The sequence below is a fragment of the Vidua chalybeata genome, chromosome Z, assembly GCF_026979565.1.
Source record: "Vidua chalybeata isolate OUT-0048 chromosome Z, bVidCha1 merged haplotype, whole genome shotgun sequence".
Taxonomy (NCBI): Eukaryota; Metazoa; Chordata; class Aves; order Passeriformes; family Viduidae; genus Vidua; species Vidua chalybeata.
In genome coordinates this window covers 67,329,429-67,349,732 of record NC_071570.1, presented here as the reverse complement: position 1 = coordinate 67,349,732, position 20,304 = coordinate 67,329,429, and the positions used below count along the sequence as shown (strand labels likewise).

At 42.3% G+C, this 20,304-nt stretch overlaps 1 protein-coding gene across 2 annotated transcripts in view; it reads left to right on the top strand.

Moving 5' to 3' along the window:
* Positions 1-20,159, top strand: part of GRIN3A (glutamate ionotropic receptor NMDA type subunit 3A) — a 66,373-nt gene extending 46,214 nt beyond the window's left edge. For both annotated transcript variants that reach the window (XM_053932466.1, XM_053932467.1), the window contains 6 exons: positions 63-208; positions 1,760-1,875; positions 4,003-4,154; positions 14,908-15,072; positions 15,748-15,821; positions 18,730-20,159. In XM_053932466.1, the coding sequence (XP_053788441.1) occupies positions 63-208; positions 1,760-1,875; positions 4,003-4,154; positions 14,908-15,072; positions 15,748-15,821; positions 18,730-19,063 (987 nt within the window). In that variant the 3' untranslated portion in view covers positions 19,064-20,159. The remainder of the gene's footprint in view (positions 1-62; positions 209-1,759; positions 1,876-4,002; positions 4,155-14,907; positions 15,073-15,747; positions 15,822-18,729) is intronic.
* The last annotated feature ends 145 nt before the right edge of the window (positions 20,160-20,304 follow it).

Genomic DNA, 20,304 nt, shown 5'->3' with positions numbered 1-20,304 from the left:
TGAAATACCAGATGTGATGGGAGGCAAATGGCTCTGCTAATCCTCTCCTGTCCTCCCCTCAGCTTCACCACCCATCCCAAGGGTTCCGTTTCGGCACAGTGCGGGAGAGCAGTGCAGAGGACTACGTGAGGCAGAGCTTCCCAGAGATGCACGAGTACATGCGGCGCTACAACGTCCCTGCCACCACTGACGGCGTGGCCTACCTGAAGTGAGCCCCTGCATGCAGCACCACACCTGCCCCCCGGCCAGTTGTTATGATCTGGTTATTACAGTTGCTAAGAGAGATGCTTGGATTGAGGTGAAAACGAGGCCAAAGTCAACAGTATGGATTTTATTTAACAGTAAATGCGAAAGAGAGAGAGACAGAGGCGGTAGTGGTGATGATGGTGGTGGGGAGAGAGAAAGATAGTGAGAGAGAGACAGATGTAGAAAATATCACCGCTCCATGGATGCCATGTCCCATTGATCCTCTCCATCTCACCGCTGAGAGTTTCACAAAACATGGGAGTCCAATGGATTAATACCCATTTAGGCCAGGTGGGAATGCCTACCTGGGTGTGGGGGTGCCATCAGGCGCAGGCAATGTATAAACTCCTGGCAAGTTCCTGAGCTTGGGAGCCCTTCATCAGGCAGTGAGAAACATTCAGAAAAAAAACATCCAGTCCAAGCAAAAGCTGCCAATGCGGATCCTCAGTGGGGTGGGGGGAAAGAAGGTTCTCCCAGAGGAACATTAATTTATAATTAAAATGAATAAAAGAAGCACTAGACTGGTAAAAAGTAATAAAAGTCTTGTTGCGTTAGGGAATCATGGTGTCAGTGTGCCTCAGAGACATTTGTGCTTAGCAGTCTGGGGATCAAACAACTCTTCCAAGAAACAGGGGAGGTGGTAATAAGCCTGAAGTCATTCATTCATTCATTTTGTCTTAAAAGTTGCCTGGCAGATGCCTGAGAACTTTTCACCAGAAGTTTTTTTTCCCTGTTGTTTCCTGTTTATATATTTTTCCCCAGACCCATCCTGTTGATAGTTAAGACACATGGCAGTTCTTTGGGTCAAACTGGAGTCAGTGGATTGAAATCAATGAAGTAATCACATCAGGAGAACACCCAGACTTTTAAGGGGATGGGAATGGAGGGTGCAGTCCTGGCATCAGATGAGAACAGGCACTGCTGCTGTTGTTTTGTATCATTTTTATCCAAACATGCTGTTCCGAAATTATTATTTTAGTAAAATGTAGTCATTGTGTTAATGAAGACAACACAAGGAAAAGATAGATTTCCTTCCTTGGGTGAAGGAAATTATTTACCTTGTATTCAAGGAGAAAGGAGGAGAAATTCCTTTGAATAAGTTATCCTTCCGGTTTGTTGTTCTAGTATCCCCCAAGTTTAACATCACAAAGGAATCAGGACAGCAACAGTATTTTAGCAATTTTTTATCTTCTCCACTAAAGCCTTGTGCCACTTTCAATTGAGTCCAAGTCCAACATTTTGTAGTGATTTTTGTCTTTCAGAACAATAGTATTTTGTGGGAGCAAAGTAAGTCCTAAACACACTGACTGCTTTTAATGCACGAAGTTTGCATTTCATGCACAATTCCATCCTTCAAAATATAAATCAGTTTTCATTTTAAGTGCAGATGTGCAAACAGCAGTCACTTGTCCCTGTTTTCATACAGTAATTTTCCAAAAATCTGCATAGACAAATGTTCAGTGTCACTTAGACTGTGAAGTGATTGTATTTCTGACTTCGATGTTGAATACAGGCATGATCCAGAGAAACTTGATGCCTTCATCATGGATAAAGCACTCTTAGATTATGAAGTGTCAATAGATGCTGACTGCAAGCTCCTAACTGTGGGAAAACCCTTTGCCATTGAAGGTAATAACCAGTTTTATAACACACTGTTCTGTTCCTCATGTGCTGAATTTGCTTTGTTGTGCTGTGGTATTCTCAGTGAAAATATGGAGGTGAAACTGAGGACCCCTTGAGGATTATGACAAAATCCTCAGTGACTGAGCAGAACAAAAGCTTCAGCCTTTTCTTGTGGTTTTTTTGAGATCTCATATCACTTTTACCACCTGTTTCCAGGCCAGGTTGGGTGGAGCTTTGAGCAACTTGGTCTAGTAGAAGATCCCCCATGGTAGGCATTGGAATGAAATGTTCTTTCAGGTCCCTTCCAACCCAAACTATGCTGTGGTTCTATGATCTGTTGCCATGCTCTATATAGAAATCATTCCAAGTGCTCAGACAGTGTCTCCAGACAAGTAGGAGGCAGAGTCCATTTCCCTGCTCACCATGAAATAAAGAGGCCCCTGAAATGAGGCTTCTTTTCTGCCAGCTCTCTTTGTTGACATGTGTTCAAAACCCAGTTCAAATGTGATCAAAATGCGGTTCTGCAGTTTCACTTTCGTCTGAAACAGGCAAATACTGTTCCCATTTTAAGATTCCAAATGAATCTATAGCCAATTGAGAATGGACCCTGGCCTGGTGCTTGGCCTCCTGCAGCCTTGAGAAATGAGCAAGGACAGCTCAGAAGGCAGCCTGGAAGCAAGGCTGGTGTGAAGCTGCTTCCAGCATGGATGAGCACATGGGCAGCAGACTTTAGAAACCACTTTTGTGATAGATGGACAGTGGAAAGGACTGATGCTTTCACTTTCCTTCCCTCCAAGGGCAATTGCTCCAGCTGCTCCCATCACACAGTAAAACAACCTCCTTCAGAAAGCTGATAAATCCCTTGCAAAAAGGTCAGCTCTGCTGAAATAAAACCAGAAGCTTCCACAACTTCAAATCAAGTAGATTAGATTTCAATATAGGAAAAGAAACAAATAGACACTATTTGGAACGGTATGATTTTGGATGACTGGACTTCCTTCATATCACCCAATTACAAAGAAAGTATGGTGAAAATGTGATATTTATGAGTCCTAGCTGTGCTAACTCTGAAACAAATCCTTTGATTTGAGCAAATTTATTCAGGTGGAATTACAGACACAATGTAAAAAACTCAGCAGCAAGGGAGAAGCATTGTAGGAACAGTTACCACCTCATCACTCCTTAAAAAATGAGCCACTGTCCTGGAAAATTCAACACTTGTCTGCTTGTGAGGGTTTTTTTTTCTTTCTTCCTGTGTTGTTGTGAGTTTTTTTAAGGAGACAGTCTGAAATTCTGAATTCTGAACTGAAAAACAAAAATCCACAGTGGACTAGAAATTAATCTCTGCAGGCAATTGGCATGCAACTGTATGTCTTCAAGGAATCAATTGTATTTGTTTAGAATTTCTAAAGTCAAACCCCAGATTCTGCAAATAGAAGTACCACCTTCAGAGTTACTGAATTCATTTTCACTTACACCAAGTCCTTTACCCACACTTCAACATGGTGAAAGACAACACAGTTAAAACTGCACAACTGGCTAAAAACTGCATTTATTTATTTATGTATTATCTGAAAGTCCCTGTCAGTGCCAGAGCAGAACTGAAAGCATAGCTCCTGGGCTTTAAATTGCTGTGTGATAACAATGAAGATTGCTCCTGTATATATTTACATGCATACAGCTCCTCATCAGAAAATGCGTAGGAAGAAAATGTCACATCTGACGCCACAGTCACATCCACTGCTCTAACAATGCAAGAGGATCACAGAATGATTTATGTGACACTGAGGCCCTTTTGCATTGCTGAAAGAATCCATGACAAGGGCATGAAAAGGTCTGTGTTTCTAGAGAAAATATTTATTAATCCATTGCCTCCATTGTAAGTTTTTGAACCTCCAGTTTTACATATTTGTGTAGCCTTAATAATTTTGAATTTGCTTAATCTGTTTATATTGGGTGGCTTTATTTTGCACCAAAAAAGGTCTCGTCTCAGTATTCTCAGAGCACAGTAAGCCAGGTTTGAGCTGGCTGGCTGAAACAGAGTGTCAGCTTGCTGTTCCATGCTGAAATGAACATACTTCAGCAAAAACCAAACAAGAAAGAGAGAGATGACTGTACTGTTCTCCCTTCTAGGATATGGCATTGGTCTTCCCCCCAACTCTCTGCTCACCTCAAACATCTCTGACCTGATCAGCCAGTACAAATCCCACGGCTTCATGGATGTTCTGCACGACAAGTGGTACAAGGTTGTTCCCTGTGGAAAACGAAGCTTCGCCGTCACGGAGGTAAGCAATGAACTTGGGACACCTAAGTGAGGCTTTGAGCAAGTTGACAGGTATTTCCCCTCATTCCTATTGACATGCCCACATGGCAGGGAATGGGTGGCAGCTGAAGGGAAGGAGGAGGCTTCAAAGGAAGGAGCTGCTGACCCAGGCAGCAGTCAGATCAGAGCAGGAGGAGTGCATCAGTGGGACTGTGCTGCTGAGTGAGGCAAGCAGGGCATGAAGAGGGCAGTAAAAATCCTGATCTGGCACATTTCATAGCAAACCTGTCTGAGTCTGATTCCACTCAACTGTGTGTGTATCATCATCCACAGAGAGAGGGGGAACTCAGGACATCCCAAAATTTTAATACACCCTGACCACTTCCCAGCATGGGTGGCAGCTACCTGTACCAAAAGTAGGATTCAGGCTAGAAATGGTATGCTAAGATGCCATGCCAAGAAGAGAGGAGAAGTAGGTCTCACTTTCATATAGATCTATGAGAAATTGAAGTAAATATTCATGGATGTACATCCAAGTACCACATCGGAGGAGTTACGCCATTACTAATGAGAAAAAGATAACTCTTACCAGAATAGCAGTTTTTCCTCAAGTTCCCCAGACTGTCAAGCGAAAAAACAAGATGAAGTATTGAAGAATCAAAAGCACCAGCAATGTCTGAAGCTTATAGTGTACTCTTTTAGCTCAAGGTCTTCCAGAAGGGCTAGGTTATGTATTCTCATGGGTACAAAACATTTAGAATTCTGCTGTCTCCTTCTCAGAGTGTTCAGCCAAATGCCAAACACATGCTTGGTGCTCCCCAAGGAAGTGGAAGCATTCTCCTATCAAAAAGAAGCTCAGTTTCCTGAGCTGTGACTCACACCTTTCAATGGTGAGCTGCAAACCTCTGCCTGCTGACTAAATCACTAGAAAGTTAGCAGTTTTTAGAGATGGGACAAAGCAAATCTTTATCTATATTTTTAACACAAAATTTGTTGGGGTATTTCTGAATGTCTTACTACATTTTTTACTTTTTCATTACAGTTGTGTCAGTAGGAAAGAAATTCTATTTTAACATCAGACATTCATAGAAGAAAATTTAATTTATTTTTATCCAACTCCTTTTTTATTTTTTTTTTTATGTGACTAATTCACAACAAGAAAGCAAACTTAAACAGAAGTGTGTATTCACTTATCTTTCTGATTTACCTTATCTGAAGATTGTATTATTATCTAAAAAGGGAATTGTCTTTTTAAAATGCCAGTTGCTTCAATGACTTCTTGGTACTCTACATTTTAACAAGTCTTTTGAATTAAATCTCAGGAAATTAAAAGGTAATGTTATAAATTACCTCAATGTTGCTTAAAACTCAACACTTTACAGCAGAGAAAAGTTACCTTCCTAATAATTCCCTAGTGATGTGACAAAAGGAGCTTCCTCTGATCATGTCTTACCCCACAGCTTTTATCTGGAGCTGTATGCTCTCTATTCTTAGTCATATCATAAATTCCAGTTAAAAGTAAAATTTTAATTAGTACTGGTTTTCTCCCAGAACATATGGTTGCTTCTTTAAGACTGTAGAGTGAGGTGCTCAGATCCCCTGGGAGGGGCATGAGATGATCCCTCAGCTGCCGAAGTATTAGAACCTGAGTAATACCTACCCATAAAAATTGTAAATAGATGTACATATATGGGGGTCCTTGCTCAAAATGTTACCAGTAGAGGTGCATGATCAACACCTCAAGGTGTTGATTCCTCAAGGCCTACCAACAAAGGGAGAGGAGGTGGGACAAAAATCTGCTCCAGTCTGAAAAGAAAATTCAGATTTTGTACTGTGAATAGTCCCATGGAATTCCTTTGGGTTTTTTTTCACTACTGAATAGGTTTTAACCACAGGATTTTAAGGGAGTCCTTAAGCATGGGGTCACAGCTGGAGGACATGTTGTGCTTTAATGTAATTAAGTCTTTTGAGTATAACCTCCCTGTGAAGTCCAAAAAGAAGAGCAGGTGTAGCTGCTCCCAGGCTGGTTGTCTGACCACAGTCCTTATTCGATCTTCAGTTGCACTAATTCAACTTACACATGCACAACTGAGTTTTTTGTTCAGAAACTAAAGTCCAACAAGTTGGTTCAGGTGTCTGAACTGAAGGACTCAGTACATGGAGTCCAACAAGGCCAAGTGCAAGGTCCTGCACCTGGGTGTGGGCAATGTCAAGTGCAGGTACAGGCAGGGCAGAAATACAGAACGGATTGAGAGCAGCCCTGGGGTGAAGGACTTGTGGCTTTGGTGGATTAGAAGCTCAAGATGACCTGGCAATGTGCTCTGGCAGCCCAGAAAGCCAAAGATGTCCTCGGCTACATCATTAAAAGTGTGGGCAGGAGGTCGAGGGAGGTGACTGTGCACTTCTACTCACTCTGGTGAGACCCCACCTGGATGGGGCCTGCATCTAGCTCTGGGATCCTCAGCATAAGAAGGATATGGCACTGTTGGAGGAAATCCAGAGGAGACCACAAAGGTGATTAGAGGGCCTCTCTGCTCTGGACCCAGGCTGGGAGAGCTGGGGCTGTTCACCTGGAGAAGAGAAGGCTCCAGGGAGACCTTAGAGCCCCTTCCAGAGCCTAACTGGGATCCAAGAGAGCTGAAGAGGCACTTGAACAAGGGATGGAGTAGCAAGATAAGGGGAATGGCTTTAGACTGAAAGAGGTAGGTTGAGACGAGATAAAAGGAAGAATTTAGACATTAAGGTGGTGAGGCCCTGACAGAAGTTGCCTAGAGAAACTGTGGCTGTCCCACCCCCAGAAGTGTCCAAGGCCAAGTGGGACAGGGCTTGGAGGAACCTGGTCTGGTGGTTGGTATCCCTGCCCAGGGCAGGGGGTTGACACTAGATGGTCTGTAAGGTCCCTTCAAAACAACACTATTCTAGGATTCTGTGAATCTGAAAAGTCACTCAAAGGTACTTATGCAATCAGAAAGTGAGCAGAAGCAGAATACCACTTGCAAGTCTGTGCCATTTGTGGGGTAAGCTCTGCTAAGTCCAGATCTTCATTTTCCTGACTTGCCTCACTTTTAATGTATCTCCCACATGCGTCCCCCCCTTCTTCATCCATTCCTTTTGGCCAAGAACTTGCAGATTTTACAATGTGTGATTTCTTAGTTGGGAGAAAATTACTAAACTTAACAGCCAAGCAGCAAACACTCTCCAAAGTACAGGCTCCCCACTGTTACAGCCAGAAGCATGGGAATTAGTCTTGGACTTACCTTTATGTTGGTTTGTGTCATTTACTCCTGTACAGCCCAAAAATCTCTGTAACTTAACTCCCTGCACTCAGTCACAGTAGTATTGTACAGATTCACTGAAGAGTGGACAATGTTTAACACAGAAAAGGATGATTCATTTTGTGAAAAAGTTTCAGCTTCTCAGTGGGTAGTCATTCACATAGATTGCATACCAAAGTGAGACCCAGCAACTGCCTTTTGACAGCAAGAGTAAGGCTTTATATTCTTCTATGTCATTTTGATAAATTTGGTCTGTGACATGCTGCACCTATTGACCAAGAGTAATGACACCAAAATGGGAATACAAGTAGGTGAAATACTGATCAGTAAGCCTTTAAACTGGTGGGATTTCCATCATCCATTTTGGTCATTACCTCTTTAGCTGTACCTGATTCTTATCCACCTGCCACTCCTGCCTACTGAATTTAATTTTTCCATAGATTTGTTTTGAGATCCATCTTCCTACTCACCATTTTTAGTAATCTTACACTGGGAAATTATATTTCCTCTGGCAGAACTCACTGCTAGCTCTTCCCATCTCTCTCTATCTGGCAGTGGATGAGCACTTTGCTTATTCTAAATCACATTTCAAAACAAAGTTGTCCTGGAAGTGATGCAGCCTGGGGCTGGAAAGTTTGCAGTGACTCTTCAAGCTGGGAAACCAATAAAGATGGTTTCTTTTCTGAAAGTGTAGTGGTCAGAAGTGCTTGACTCTGCTGTTCTGTATGAACCTCTCCAATAAAACCTCTTACCCAAGGCATCTGACCCTGATCATTTAATGACCCACTGGATCATGTATGGGGGATGCACCTAACTCAGGCTTGGAAAGAACACTGCAGTGAATTGCACTTTACCCTCTCTACTGCAGTGGGTGGCAGTGGCTGTTCTTGGTGAGTGCTAGCCTCTAGCAATATTGCTTGAGTACTCTGGGTTTAAAATTGTCATGTTCTAGTTTCAAAGGAACGCCTTTGTGGCAAAATTGCTGAGTTCCCTACTTAGGGTGAAATGTGGTGCAGGAGGGATGAAGAATTGACAGAGTTATATTTGCACATCATATCTGGACATAATCAATGCAATTTGTTTCTATTTTGCATACAGTACACTCAGTTCTTCCTCTGCCCTACTGTTATTCTCACTGATGCCTCTTCAGAAGGAGCCAGGCTCTTGGGACTTGCCTTTCCATCCCATTAGTTCCACCCAAGCTCAGAAGAGACTGCAGAGAGAAGGTTTTTAAAAGAGGATGGAAAATCAGAAAGTGAGCAGAATGTTTCCCAGAGAGGCAGTGGATGCCCCATCCCTGAAAGTGTTCAACCATCCCTGGAAATATCCAAGGCTCCGAGCAAGCTGTTGTAATTGAATATGGCCCTGATCATTGTGGGGCAGTTGGATCAGGTGGCCTTGAAAGATCCCTTTCAACTCAAACCAGTCTATGATTCTGTGATTTTTGGGAACCAAAAGCTTTGTGATTTTCTGCTCCTGGCAGCAAAGCAGCTCTGGAACTCAGCCAGCAGGGCAGCAGGCGGGGGTATTCCTGAAAGGCAAAATGCCTGCAGTCAGTGGGTTTAGCTGCTCAGGCCAGGCAGTGATGACCAGGGCAGGGTTTATCACAACAGTACAGAAAAGAAAAGCCCTTCCTGGTCCATGCTTTGGGAGAATCTCATTGAGTGTACACAATCACTCATAGCTTTTTAGCTATGCTTTAAAAAATGTTACTGTTCAAACTGTATCTTCTGTTTCACTTGAAAGGTTTATATTTCTCCCTTTCTTGTATTTCTCCCTTTTATATTCATAGTGGTCACAGGACCAGGGTGGCCTCAAACCCTAGAACTTAGACTGATTTCCATGTTGACTGGCAGTTAAGTCAGAAAACAACCAAAAAACGATATATTGCCATGTACCATTATCCCAGCTATTAATATCAAGTACTTGATGATGCTTCACACAAATGGTATCTAACCTGACATTTAAAATAACAATATATGAAAGCACACAGACCCTTGTAGCCCAAACTGACCCTGACAGTGTTGATGCTGGGGAAGGCAAAGTGCCATGAACCTCCTCCCAGTGCTTGAGGGATAGATCCATGCTAACAGTGGGGACTGGTCCTTGAGCACAGCCTTCCATCTGATCCAAACCAGCCACACAGCAAATAAAAAAAAAAAAAAAAAATCCTTTCATCTTAGAATCATGGAATAATTTAGGTAGGCAAAGACCTCTACGATCAATGAATCCAACCATTAATGCAGCACTGACAAGTCCACCACTAAACTGTGTCCCTAAGTGCCACATCTGTAGGTCTTTTAAATCCCTTCAGGGATGGTGATTAATCCTCTTCTCATCTCCTATCAGTGGTGGGATCCATTGACGGCTGTTCTCTCAAGTTTCTGAAGGAACTTGCTCAAACTCATTGGTCTTTTGCCTGAATTGATGATCTTCGACCTCAGCATCACTCAAGAGGCACAATCAGACAGTGCCTCATTCATCTTGCCATGATCTTACCCAGTTGTCATCCAGAAAATTGTGACTTTCTGCTCCATCTTTTTCCTAGTCCCCTTAAAGGTCAACCAATAGTTTCCTTTTTTGTTACACCCATCACCTGACAACTCAACAGTGACTTTTGCAACCTTGAAGTTCTGGTTTATATTTGTCCCTGGTGCACTGCAGGTGTCAAGGGAAGGCCATGCAGACACTTCCAAAAAGGAAACAAACTGCCCTGTGCTCATAAATAGCAGCTGCCCATTAGTCACCTTTCACAGCACCCTGTTCCCAGAGCATGAAAAATAAACACAAAGAACAGGGAAAAAAGGTTCTGCTGTACCAAGACACTTTTCTCAGTCTGCACATATGCTGTCTGGGTGGGAGAGGTGCCCCCTGCCCATAGGAGGAACTGGGAATGTTACCAAAAAGGGTCTCACAAAGTGACAGATGTCGCATTGACAAGGGGTCATCTCAGTGTGGGAAGAGACAGTGGCTTCTGGATTTTCACTGTGGAAAAGAAATACTTTGCACACAGTCCTGCAGAAGGGAGTGAATGAGTATCAACTCTGTCAACAGAGTCAGGAGAAGATGTGTCCTGCAAATGAGTAAAAGATTCAGATTCATCCATTGAAACCGAAAACAAACAAAAGAAAAAGGTGACTGTCTGAAGAGGTACTGACAAAGCTTGGAAAATTGATGAGTAGAAAATAAAACATTTATTACAAAACAGTGTTTTTCCAGCTCTGTGCAAAAGCCCTCACAACAAGCAGGGAAAGGAACTTGTCTTGCCAGTGTGAGACAATATTTACAGTTTCTTGAAATTTGTCACTTGAAACACTAAAGCCATGGTCATTAGTCTTTGCTAAGGATAATCCCCCTGAAGAGATTAAATATGTATTATTTTTAAGCTGCTACTTCTTGAGAGCACTGAAATACATAAGAATGAAGATCAAGTCTAAAAATAAGTCTCTCTGCAGCTACAAGAAATGCCACAATATGGAGAGGGGGACACGTTTTAGTAACACTTAGCTGACTAAATAAAAGCATCAGCATCAGTAGGATTTTGCAAGCCTACTGAATTGTGTAAATGAGTTTAGAATTCTGCCCTTCATATCCATTTATCCCTACTAATTCCTTCTCAGCACAGGTGCTGCAAAACTGAACTTCCAAACATCAGCAAACCTTTTTAAAATCCTTACAGGGAAAATGCAATCAAGAAAATACAGCTTATCATTATAGCTAACACACACATGATATCCATATTTAGTATTTGGGTTCAGCAGTGTGTAGAACCAGTGTCTGTGCTGTTCTGCCAACTTGCAGATTATCCACAAGAATCTTTACAAGCTTCTAATTAGTCAAAGTTGGACCACAGGAATATTTGATGACTTACTCAGTGCAGCCAGGGAGAGTAAAGCATTTACAATCTCCTGTAGTAGGGTGTAAAACAGGAGTTCTTCCTCTGAAAAAAAATGCTGAAATCATTAAGTGCTGTTTTTGTCTCTACTGCCTGCTCCAAAGTGAACACAAATGTCAGACTGGCTTCTCTGCATCCCTTTGCTTCTGTTCAAGGTTAAAAAAAAAACAATAAGGCATATAACTGGAGTGGAAACAACAGGAAGTATTCAGATAGCAATTGTATACATGGGTTGATAAATAAAATTCAAGGATGTATTGTTAAAAAAGCACATATCTTCTCTTGTATTTGTTGGTGTCTAGAAAATGCCAATTTCCCAATTTGCCAGTGGGAAACAACTTGGAGGCTGTTGCAACTGTTGTGTTTAGCACCCATTAGCAGTAATTACCACAGGATTGACTACACTACTTACTGCTCCAGAACTATTACATGGCTGTCACTGAGTTCATTCTCCTAAAAAGCAGGTTGCTACTTCCTGGATTTATGATTACAAACTTGGAGCAAGGACTTCATTTTTATCCTGGCTTAATACAGAATACACTACATGGTGGACTTTTATTCCTTAAAAAAAAAAAAAAAAAAAGGAAACAAAAATAAGATATTGAAGTAGAGAAATCCATCAGTTTGTTTTCTGTTACCACCCCCAACCCACGCACCCACTCCCCTGCCCCCTACCCCTTGAGCAGAGGAAAGCAGTATTGCAGAGAAACAACTTTTTTCCCGCTCTTTCCACATATATTTTATGTATGCACCAAAAAATACATAAAAGAGTCACAAAATAAGTATTAGAGCTTGATCCTCTAATGAGAGGAGCCTCTATTAGAGGCTGAAAATGAGAGATGCCTCTATTAGATGCCTCTTTTGCTATTTAAGGTGTCTCTACAGTAATTATGGACAGCTGATAAACAGCCATTTTACACTGTTTTGTAAATGTGCTGATACTGCTATGTATAACCACTGCATACACTCCACACTGAGTTAATTATTTCTCCCCTACCTTGTTTTTCCCCTTTATTTAGTCTCAAAAATTTCCTGCTACTGTGCAGCTGCTATCACGCAGCTCTTCCAATGTATTACCTTCTTCATTGCTAGATGAAATATTATTGATGCTTTGTTTTGGCACTTCCTTTGTTAGAAAAAGATGTCTTGTTTGAGACAATTTCAAAAGCCATCCATTACAGGTGAAAAACTCATGTGGGATGACAGTGCTGGAATTTCTTTCACTTGCTTCCAGGGAAGGTAGAAAACAATTCTGCAGAGCTGACAGGACAGGGAGCCAGACCCTCATTAGCATAAATCAGAGAGGCTTTGCTGAAGACGAGTGAGTTATTTTTCATGTAAGGAGCTGGCCAAGTGTACTTTCTGCAGCAGTGCTGGAGTGGCATGAAACACTGACTCCAGGCATTCAGGAACCCCCACTGCAATAGGGCTTTTTATTATTGTTTTGAATGGTTAGGGTTTTATGATTTTACATTAAACCTAGTTCCCATTGTAAGAACCACCCACAGGCTGTTACTCTCTGTGACATCCAACAGCTCGAGCCCAGGAGAATTGGTAGATAAGTGTATTCATCAGATGACTGAGCAAACACATAACCTTTTCATTATTGTTCTGTTTGTTCTTATGTTTACTGTTAGCTCTGCATCTCTAAGTTGTTGTATACTTGCCTTTGAACACCCTTTCTTGGAAGGGAGTGATTTGCATTAGAGCTTCCTGGAGAATTGGCAAAAGCACCTTTAATCAGTATGTTCAGCTATTTGGGATAGCAGGTTTTCTACTTCTTACAGATATTTAGCAGATGAGCCAAATTCAAAGATACTGAGGCCTTAGCTCTGAGACCTCTGAGAAAAAGACTTCATTCTTATTTTATTCTTCCTAGGCTAAAAGTTGGGCTTCACTGTCAGACCTACAGTCAAAGACATTGGTGCTTTACAAGTGTAAAGTGTTACCATCTGTAATCTCTGTGTCACCTTCCTATGCCCCTAAAGGACAAAGTATGGGACAGCAGTTCAATAAGAAACTGTGATGTGGAGAGGCAAGTTTTGCCTTGAGGTTGAATTGATGCAGTTTCCATATTAGAAAAACCCTTGTGCCAAAATTCTGACACACTTCTACCCCAGAGCCATTTCGCTATGGCTTTTTTATGATTTCCAGGCTGCAGTTTCTTTAGAAATTGCTTGCACACCTCCATTAGACCCTTCAACATCCTTGAAGTGTTTATTCACTGGTACAAAAATTCTAGTCCCGAAAGTTCTCCTCAGTGTGCTTCGGGACAAAGAGGTTGATTTTGGCAGAGTATCCCCAAAACAAGGGTCCATTGCCAGTGCCAGCATGGGAAAGTTCTCACTCTAGTAGATTGCTGAAGCTCTGTTCTTGTAAAAAAGCCATGATAATCTCATACCATTGTGTTCTTCAGACCAGAAGTATGCAAACCAGAAATCAAATATGCAAACCAGAAGAGAGAAATACAGCTCACAGTCACCCAACAAAAGTACACAGTCGGACTTCCAAGCCCTCAGCTTCGCTCAGCTTCAGTGGACTCATCGGTTACAAACTCTGTGGCTTAAAATTACCTTAGAACAAGACTTCACAAATATTCTGTGATGTATCTTTTGACTAATTCCAGTTTCTTTTTCCAACTTATAGAAATAGTCATAATAAAGCACAATGCCCACCCCCACCCATGGAGCAAATGAACACAAGGAACACAATAGGTCCCGGGTAGCAGCGTTGCAGGTGACACACAGCCCTTCCCAAACTCTGCTCCTTTTTTTCTTTTTTTTTTTTTTTTTTTTTTTCATTTACTTGGTGAGTAACATTGTTTAATAGAAAGACACAACTGGATTTTGTATTCCTACAAATATTTCCATAGCAATCTGTGGGCAGTAATTTTTCACAAGGGATTTTAGTTATTTATAAACTTAGTTATGGAGGCCTGAGAATAAAGGTACTACATGCATACCTCACCCACATGTTGCAGTACAGGTATCTGTGGTACAGACTTCTGCTCTACACAGTTTCTTGGTGTTCAAACATGATTAATGCCAATAAGACAAATTAAAGGCTTCCCATCCTACATTAAAAGGGTGGGTTGGCAGAAAAAGGTGGGAGTGGTCCTGTTTTCCATAGTTGCAGTCAGAGTTCCTAAGAAACACAGTTTCAGTCCTGTTAATGTAGGGAGTGGAGGGGTGCCATGTTTGTGCTACTTATTTCACATTTTCTCCATGACCCTCCATCAAGGCTAAAGTACAAAAAGGGGAAGTTTACAGTTCATTGACTACATTCTATCAAGCAGTACTTGCTTTTACAAATGCAAAGACACTGCAAACACCGTATTCCTGTACATGTTTAACATTCCACCTCATTAGGGGAATGGCTCAAATTCCCTGGTGTTTGGCTGATTCTCTTCCCATGACAAATCCTTTGCTCTGACTGAACACCAAGCAGCACAGAAAGACTTTGCTGTGAGCTGTATCCATACTATCCTGCATTATTTCACCACTGTGTATTCAGTCAGACCACATTTCCACATGAGAAAACAAAGCATCTGCTTCAGCACACTAACAACCTCCTGCATTAACCTTCCCTTTTGATTTTATCCACAGACACTACAGATGGGGATAAAGCATTTCTCAGGGCTCTTCGTGATGCTGTGCATTGGCTTTGGTTTGTCCATTCTCACCACCATTGGGGAACACATCGTGTACAGACTGGTCCTGCCACGAATCAAGAAGAAATCCAAGATGAAGTACTGGCTCCATACCAGTCAGGTATGTGTTCTGAAGAGACCCTATGAAAGTTGTGTAGCTGACTAAGAAAGCCTGGACAAGAACAAGGTATAATATGGTCTGAGAGCACTGACAGTTGGCATTTGAATGGTGACAGTGGCTCCTGGAGCTTGAAGAGGCTGACCTAGGGATAGAATGGGAAGCACAGAGGAAATTATTTAAATTTTGGATGACGGAAGCAACAGTGTTGTTATCCTGAACTGGCAAACCAGAACATTTTATCTCACCGTTACAGGTTTCCAAACCTGTGAGGCATGCAGGAAATGATGGGTAACCTCCCTCATTATTCTAGAGAAACTAATGGGACAGAATTGCTCTGGATGTTTGCTCTAAAGGATGAAGTTACTTTACAGCAAAAGGCACAAAAGGGAAGAACATCCATTGTTTTAAAGCAGCACAGTGGGAGAAATATTTTAAAACTAATTTAACACCAAGGACTGTTCCCAAACTATTACTCAGACTTTCAGCTTGCCCTTCTTTGAGAACATACAGGAAAATAAAACTGTTGTAATGACAAAGCACAGACAATTGCCTGTATCCTTCAATATGTAAATAATTTATGCTGAAATCCATCAGACAAAGCCCAAATTGTTTACCTATTTGTGGAGCCATTTTTAATCTTACTTTTACTAACTTATGTCCCTCTTTTTCCTCTAGAGATTACATCGTGCTCTGAACAGTTCATTTATTGAGGAAAAACATCAGCCTAAGAAAAAACGAGTAGAAAAGAGGTAGGAAGTTCTCCATGCATTAAAACACAAACTATAAAAATTACTTTGAAATTAAATACCTTCTGTTTGGATATATAGTTATGAATCTAATACACCCCAAAGGTAATAGAATTAAAAAAAAAGAAAAAAAAGGAAACAAGATAGAAGTGACAAATGAGGGAGGCAGAAATTTATTTTTTCTAGTATTAAATCTAGCAATCTTGTTCTTTCATGATTTTGCATACAGCTAATAAAAATCCTCCCATTCCAAAGAGAGGCTTTGCAGTTGAAGTCCACTGCCCTTGTGTTTAGGGAGTGAAGTTCAGGGAATCAATGACTCCTGTGCCAAAGCACTGGCAGGTAACCAGGGCTCCAAGAGGCAGAGCCTTTAGAGAGAAAGACAGATCAGGCATTCACATGTCTGAAAATTCCTTCAGCTCTCTTCTTTTGTAGAATGAGAAATAAGAAAGCTGAGGAGGGGCAAATGCAGTCCTTTGAAAAAATATTGTGTCTAACAAGTCCTGTGGGAGAAAAAAGTAGGTAACAACATGGCCTTGTTTTCATAGCTGTGTCTTCTGCAGAGGAGACAATGGGATGTACAGTTTCCAGGAACACAAGGCATTGCATGGAATGGTGCATGTCCTCAGCAGCTCTACTGGTGCACTTTGTAAGGACACAGACAGCAGCACTGCTTTTCTACAGAGAAGTTCAGGCACAGAGTATAGAATACAAAAGGTTTTTCAGAATGTTACTGGATGGTTGGCCTGACTCAAACCTACAGATATCAATATATGCTGTGTTTCTTTGATATTCCTCTGCTAAAGGCAGCAAATATAAAGGAGTAAGCATCTCTAAGTTCCTAAGCTGCCTTTATACATGCAAGTGTCTAAAAATGCTTGTAATTTATCTCCTCTGTTCATTCCTTCATCTTATCAAAGAACACCATGTATGGAACCTCCTTGCACACAACCACTCCTGGCTTTTGATCTGTGAGCAGCAGGAGAGGCCATGAGTGCTGCAAATGTTTCCTCCTGCTGCACTCTCCTTGCTGGGTGAAACAGGAAGAGATGGTGCATAGGCCCCCCAGGCAATGGCTTACAAAAAGATCTGTGCAAATAATCTTCCAACTTGGGAGAGTGAAGATGTACAGCAGTCCAAAACCTTCTGCCCACACAGCAGTCAGCCCCGGGTGTGTGCATGCACACCCACCCACTGTCCGTGCTCTTCTCAGCATCTCAGGGCTGCTGTTTGCACAGAATTGGGATGAATTTAACTCGACAGACGCACGAGTGGGGTGTCCAGCTTATCATGAACACTCATGTGGCAAGGCACAACACAGAGCTCTCAAATCACATTATCACAGGTCCTTTCATTCCTGCTGGGCACTGAGGAACTCCTAAAAGCACCAAAGACACAGAAAAGAGGTGAAAAAAATTGGCATCGTGCTAGTGCTGGTACCCTCATGGAGGAAAATCTGTTGGGTTTTTAAGGTCATCAAAAACTACAAAAGCTGCTCAGCATCAGTAGCCCAATTGTAAATGGTTTTATTGACTTGGTGAAACTGGAGTGCTAACTGTGGACTCTGCTTTTTTTTAAAGTCAACTGCCTAGACTTGAGAGTCGTCCTATCTTTTATTTTGAAATATGAGAAAATAGCTGATCTGTAAAAAAATAAACAAGTCAACATACACATCCCTACTGGGATTCTCTGAGCTCTCTGGAGCATGATCCAGGCAAGGGCTGCTTCTCCTGCCTGAAACCTCCCCTTCTGCCTCTCTTCCAGCACATCTCTTGGAGAACATCCCCAGTTGCCACCTCCTTGAACAAAATTTCCACTTTCTAAGTTCCCACTTTGCAGGCAGGTGAGAAAAGGAGCCACCCCTTAAACCAATTGCTTTCAGCAGTCACGACCCTGAAATATCCATCTCCTTCCTTAACCTGCCACTGGGAGCTCCCACCAAGAGGCCTTTTGTCCAAGGATAGCCACAGAAGAGCTTGAGGATGGAGCAGTTTGAAACACCACTCCTTCAGAGATTAAACCGCCCTTTATCAAATGAACACACGCCAACCTGTCTCAAAGGGAAAGCAGGCAGGAAAGAGAAGTTCCTCTCCCACAACAGCAAACTCTGTGCTTCCTTCTGTTCCAGCTGGAGAGTGGAGGCCATGGGTTGCTCCTCACTTTGGGAAGGAACCCTGGGAATTGGCCTGATCTGGGAGGGCAGCAAAGGGAAGTCCCCCAGAGAGAAGGAAAATATTCTCTAGAATCAATAGATTATGAAAATATTTCTGCAGGAAAAAAAATTGAAGCATTTGAAAAATTCCCAGATGGGAATTTGTGCCCCAATTTGACAGCCCCTAAGTCTATGTAGTGTGTCAGGAAGCTCAGGAATGAACCTGCAAGGCTTGGATAAACATCGTTGGTGTCCATCCCCCAGAGCACAAGCAGCTCCCCAACAAGACTTCAAGACTAAAGGACAAAGCTTCCCCCTCCAGCTCTCCACAGCAGCTCTAGGGAGTCTCTTTCCTTCTCCGTGAGAACAAATGCCCAAGCCAGGACAGAGTAGTAAGACGTGAAGGACTAACACAGTAATAAACTTGCACATTGCAACCACAAAAGCTTTCAGAGGCTTTGAAGGACTCAGATTTTCCTGACTTGCAGCTGAGTAATTTCATAACTGAAAAAAAGTTTTGGGAAGAAGACACTCAGGGTTCTGTTCTAGCCTCTGCTATGGTTAAATCACAAAAATTTGGTCATGTACATTAATGATTTGTGCTTTGCAAGAAAACATAATTCCAGGAATAAAGGAATAATATTTCTATGCAACATGTAACAGCAGTCTTATATTTTTGCAGTAGGATGGCTCACAGGGGAGGTCTGCACACACAAGAGCAGGCTCTGATGTGGTATTAACTCTCCTCTCTCTGTTCAGGGTCCATGGGGGGAACAGCCAGCATGCAGTGTGGAACACAGCCAACCTGGGCAACTGCCGAAAAAAATACATCTGCACTGATGAGGGGCAAAATGAGGTGACAATCCATCAGCACCAGGACATCCCCCTGCCACAGGGGAAGAGAGAGACTCCACCTTCCTTAACCACCAATGGGAAAGCAGAGTCCCTCAACACTGCGAGGACCTCGGTGCTGCAAGAGCTGACAGAGCTGGAGAAGCAGATTGAAATCATCAAGCAGGAGCTGCAACTTGCCATGGACAGGAAATCAGAGCTGGAAGAGTATGCACGGACAAACAGAACTGCAGAGCCCTAGGCCAGCATACCTCTGCCCTTCCCCTTTTCTCCCTTTCTCCCCTTCCTCTGTAAAATTTGTAACACACTTTTGTAATGCCAGAAAGGGGTGCAAAAATAAACCAGGCAATAAGCTCTTCAGGAGAGCAGAATTGCAGCAGCCCACAGCCACTGCCACCCTTCTGAGTTCTCTTCCTTTCACAGCAAGTTTCTTATTCTCCCAGAAAACACCAGCCATTTCCAAGGGACTGGAGAGACAAGGAGCATCCCAATGAGAGTTCCTCATTTCTTCACCTGACAATACAGTGAGATTCCACTTTTTTAGCCCTTTCTGTGCATTAATTAAAAAAAAAAGAAAAATATACCAAAAAAAGGTTTAAACTGTTCATTGGCAGTATGTCCCTTTGTTGGCACATTTTTGTTGTGTTCTGTGTGGGTCTAGTCTCTGTTCATGTGAAGGCTCCTCACGGATGCCTCTTTACGGCAGGTGCTGTTCTGTGTTGGCAGTCCCTTCCCTCCTGGCACAGGCTCACAAGACAAATTCCTGGTGGCAAACCCACCACACGCCATTCCTCAGCTCTGTCAGCACAAACGGAGGTGTGGCTGCTCTGAGGCTGTGGTGAAGGAACTCACACAGCTTAAAATAACTTGGCAAAAACCAAACTACCACTTCTGTCTGCCTGTGAGCCTAGGCTGGGCTTCCACTCCCTCCCAGAGAGAAGCCGTGCAAACACTGCACTGACAGCTGAAGGGATGGATTCACAGTGGTATAGGACAAGGATGAGAAGGGAGAGAGGGCACTGTTGTAAATCAGTATTTACCTCAAAAAGTGAAATATTTGCCAGTGTGAAACTACTCCCTTAATATTCTCTGTCTTAAGATGACAATAAGGTCCTTTCTCACAGATGAGGTGACTAAAGGGGCTCTGGACCATGATTTATTCAGATACCAAGGTCCCATCAAAACCAAAAAGAGTCACCAAAAGGAGTCACTGTGGATGAAGAATGAGAATTGTGATTTCAGCAGCAATGTACTGAATGGAGCTCTCTCCCTTCTGGGTGATGAGGGGAAGAAAGTGTAAGCTGTTCAGCATCTGAATAAACACTGCATCAACGCAACTGACTGTGTTTTTTAAATACGTTTTCTACCAATTTCTAAAAACCATTTCCCAACACATCCAGTATTACAGAGAAAAAGAAAGTTTGTAACACTGTCTCTTAACGCTGGTCTCCCAGATAAGTCACCAAAGTAATTTTTCCCCTC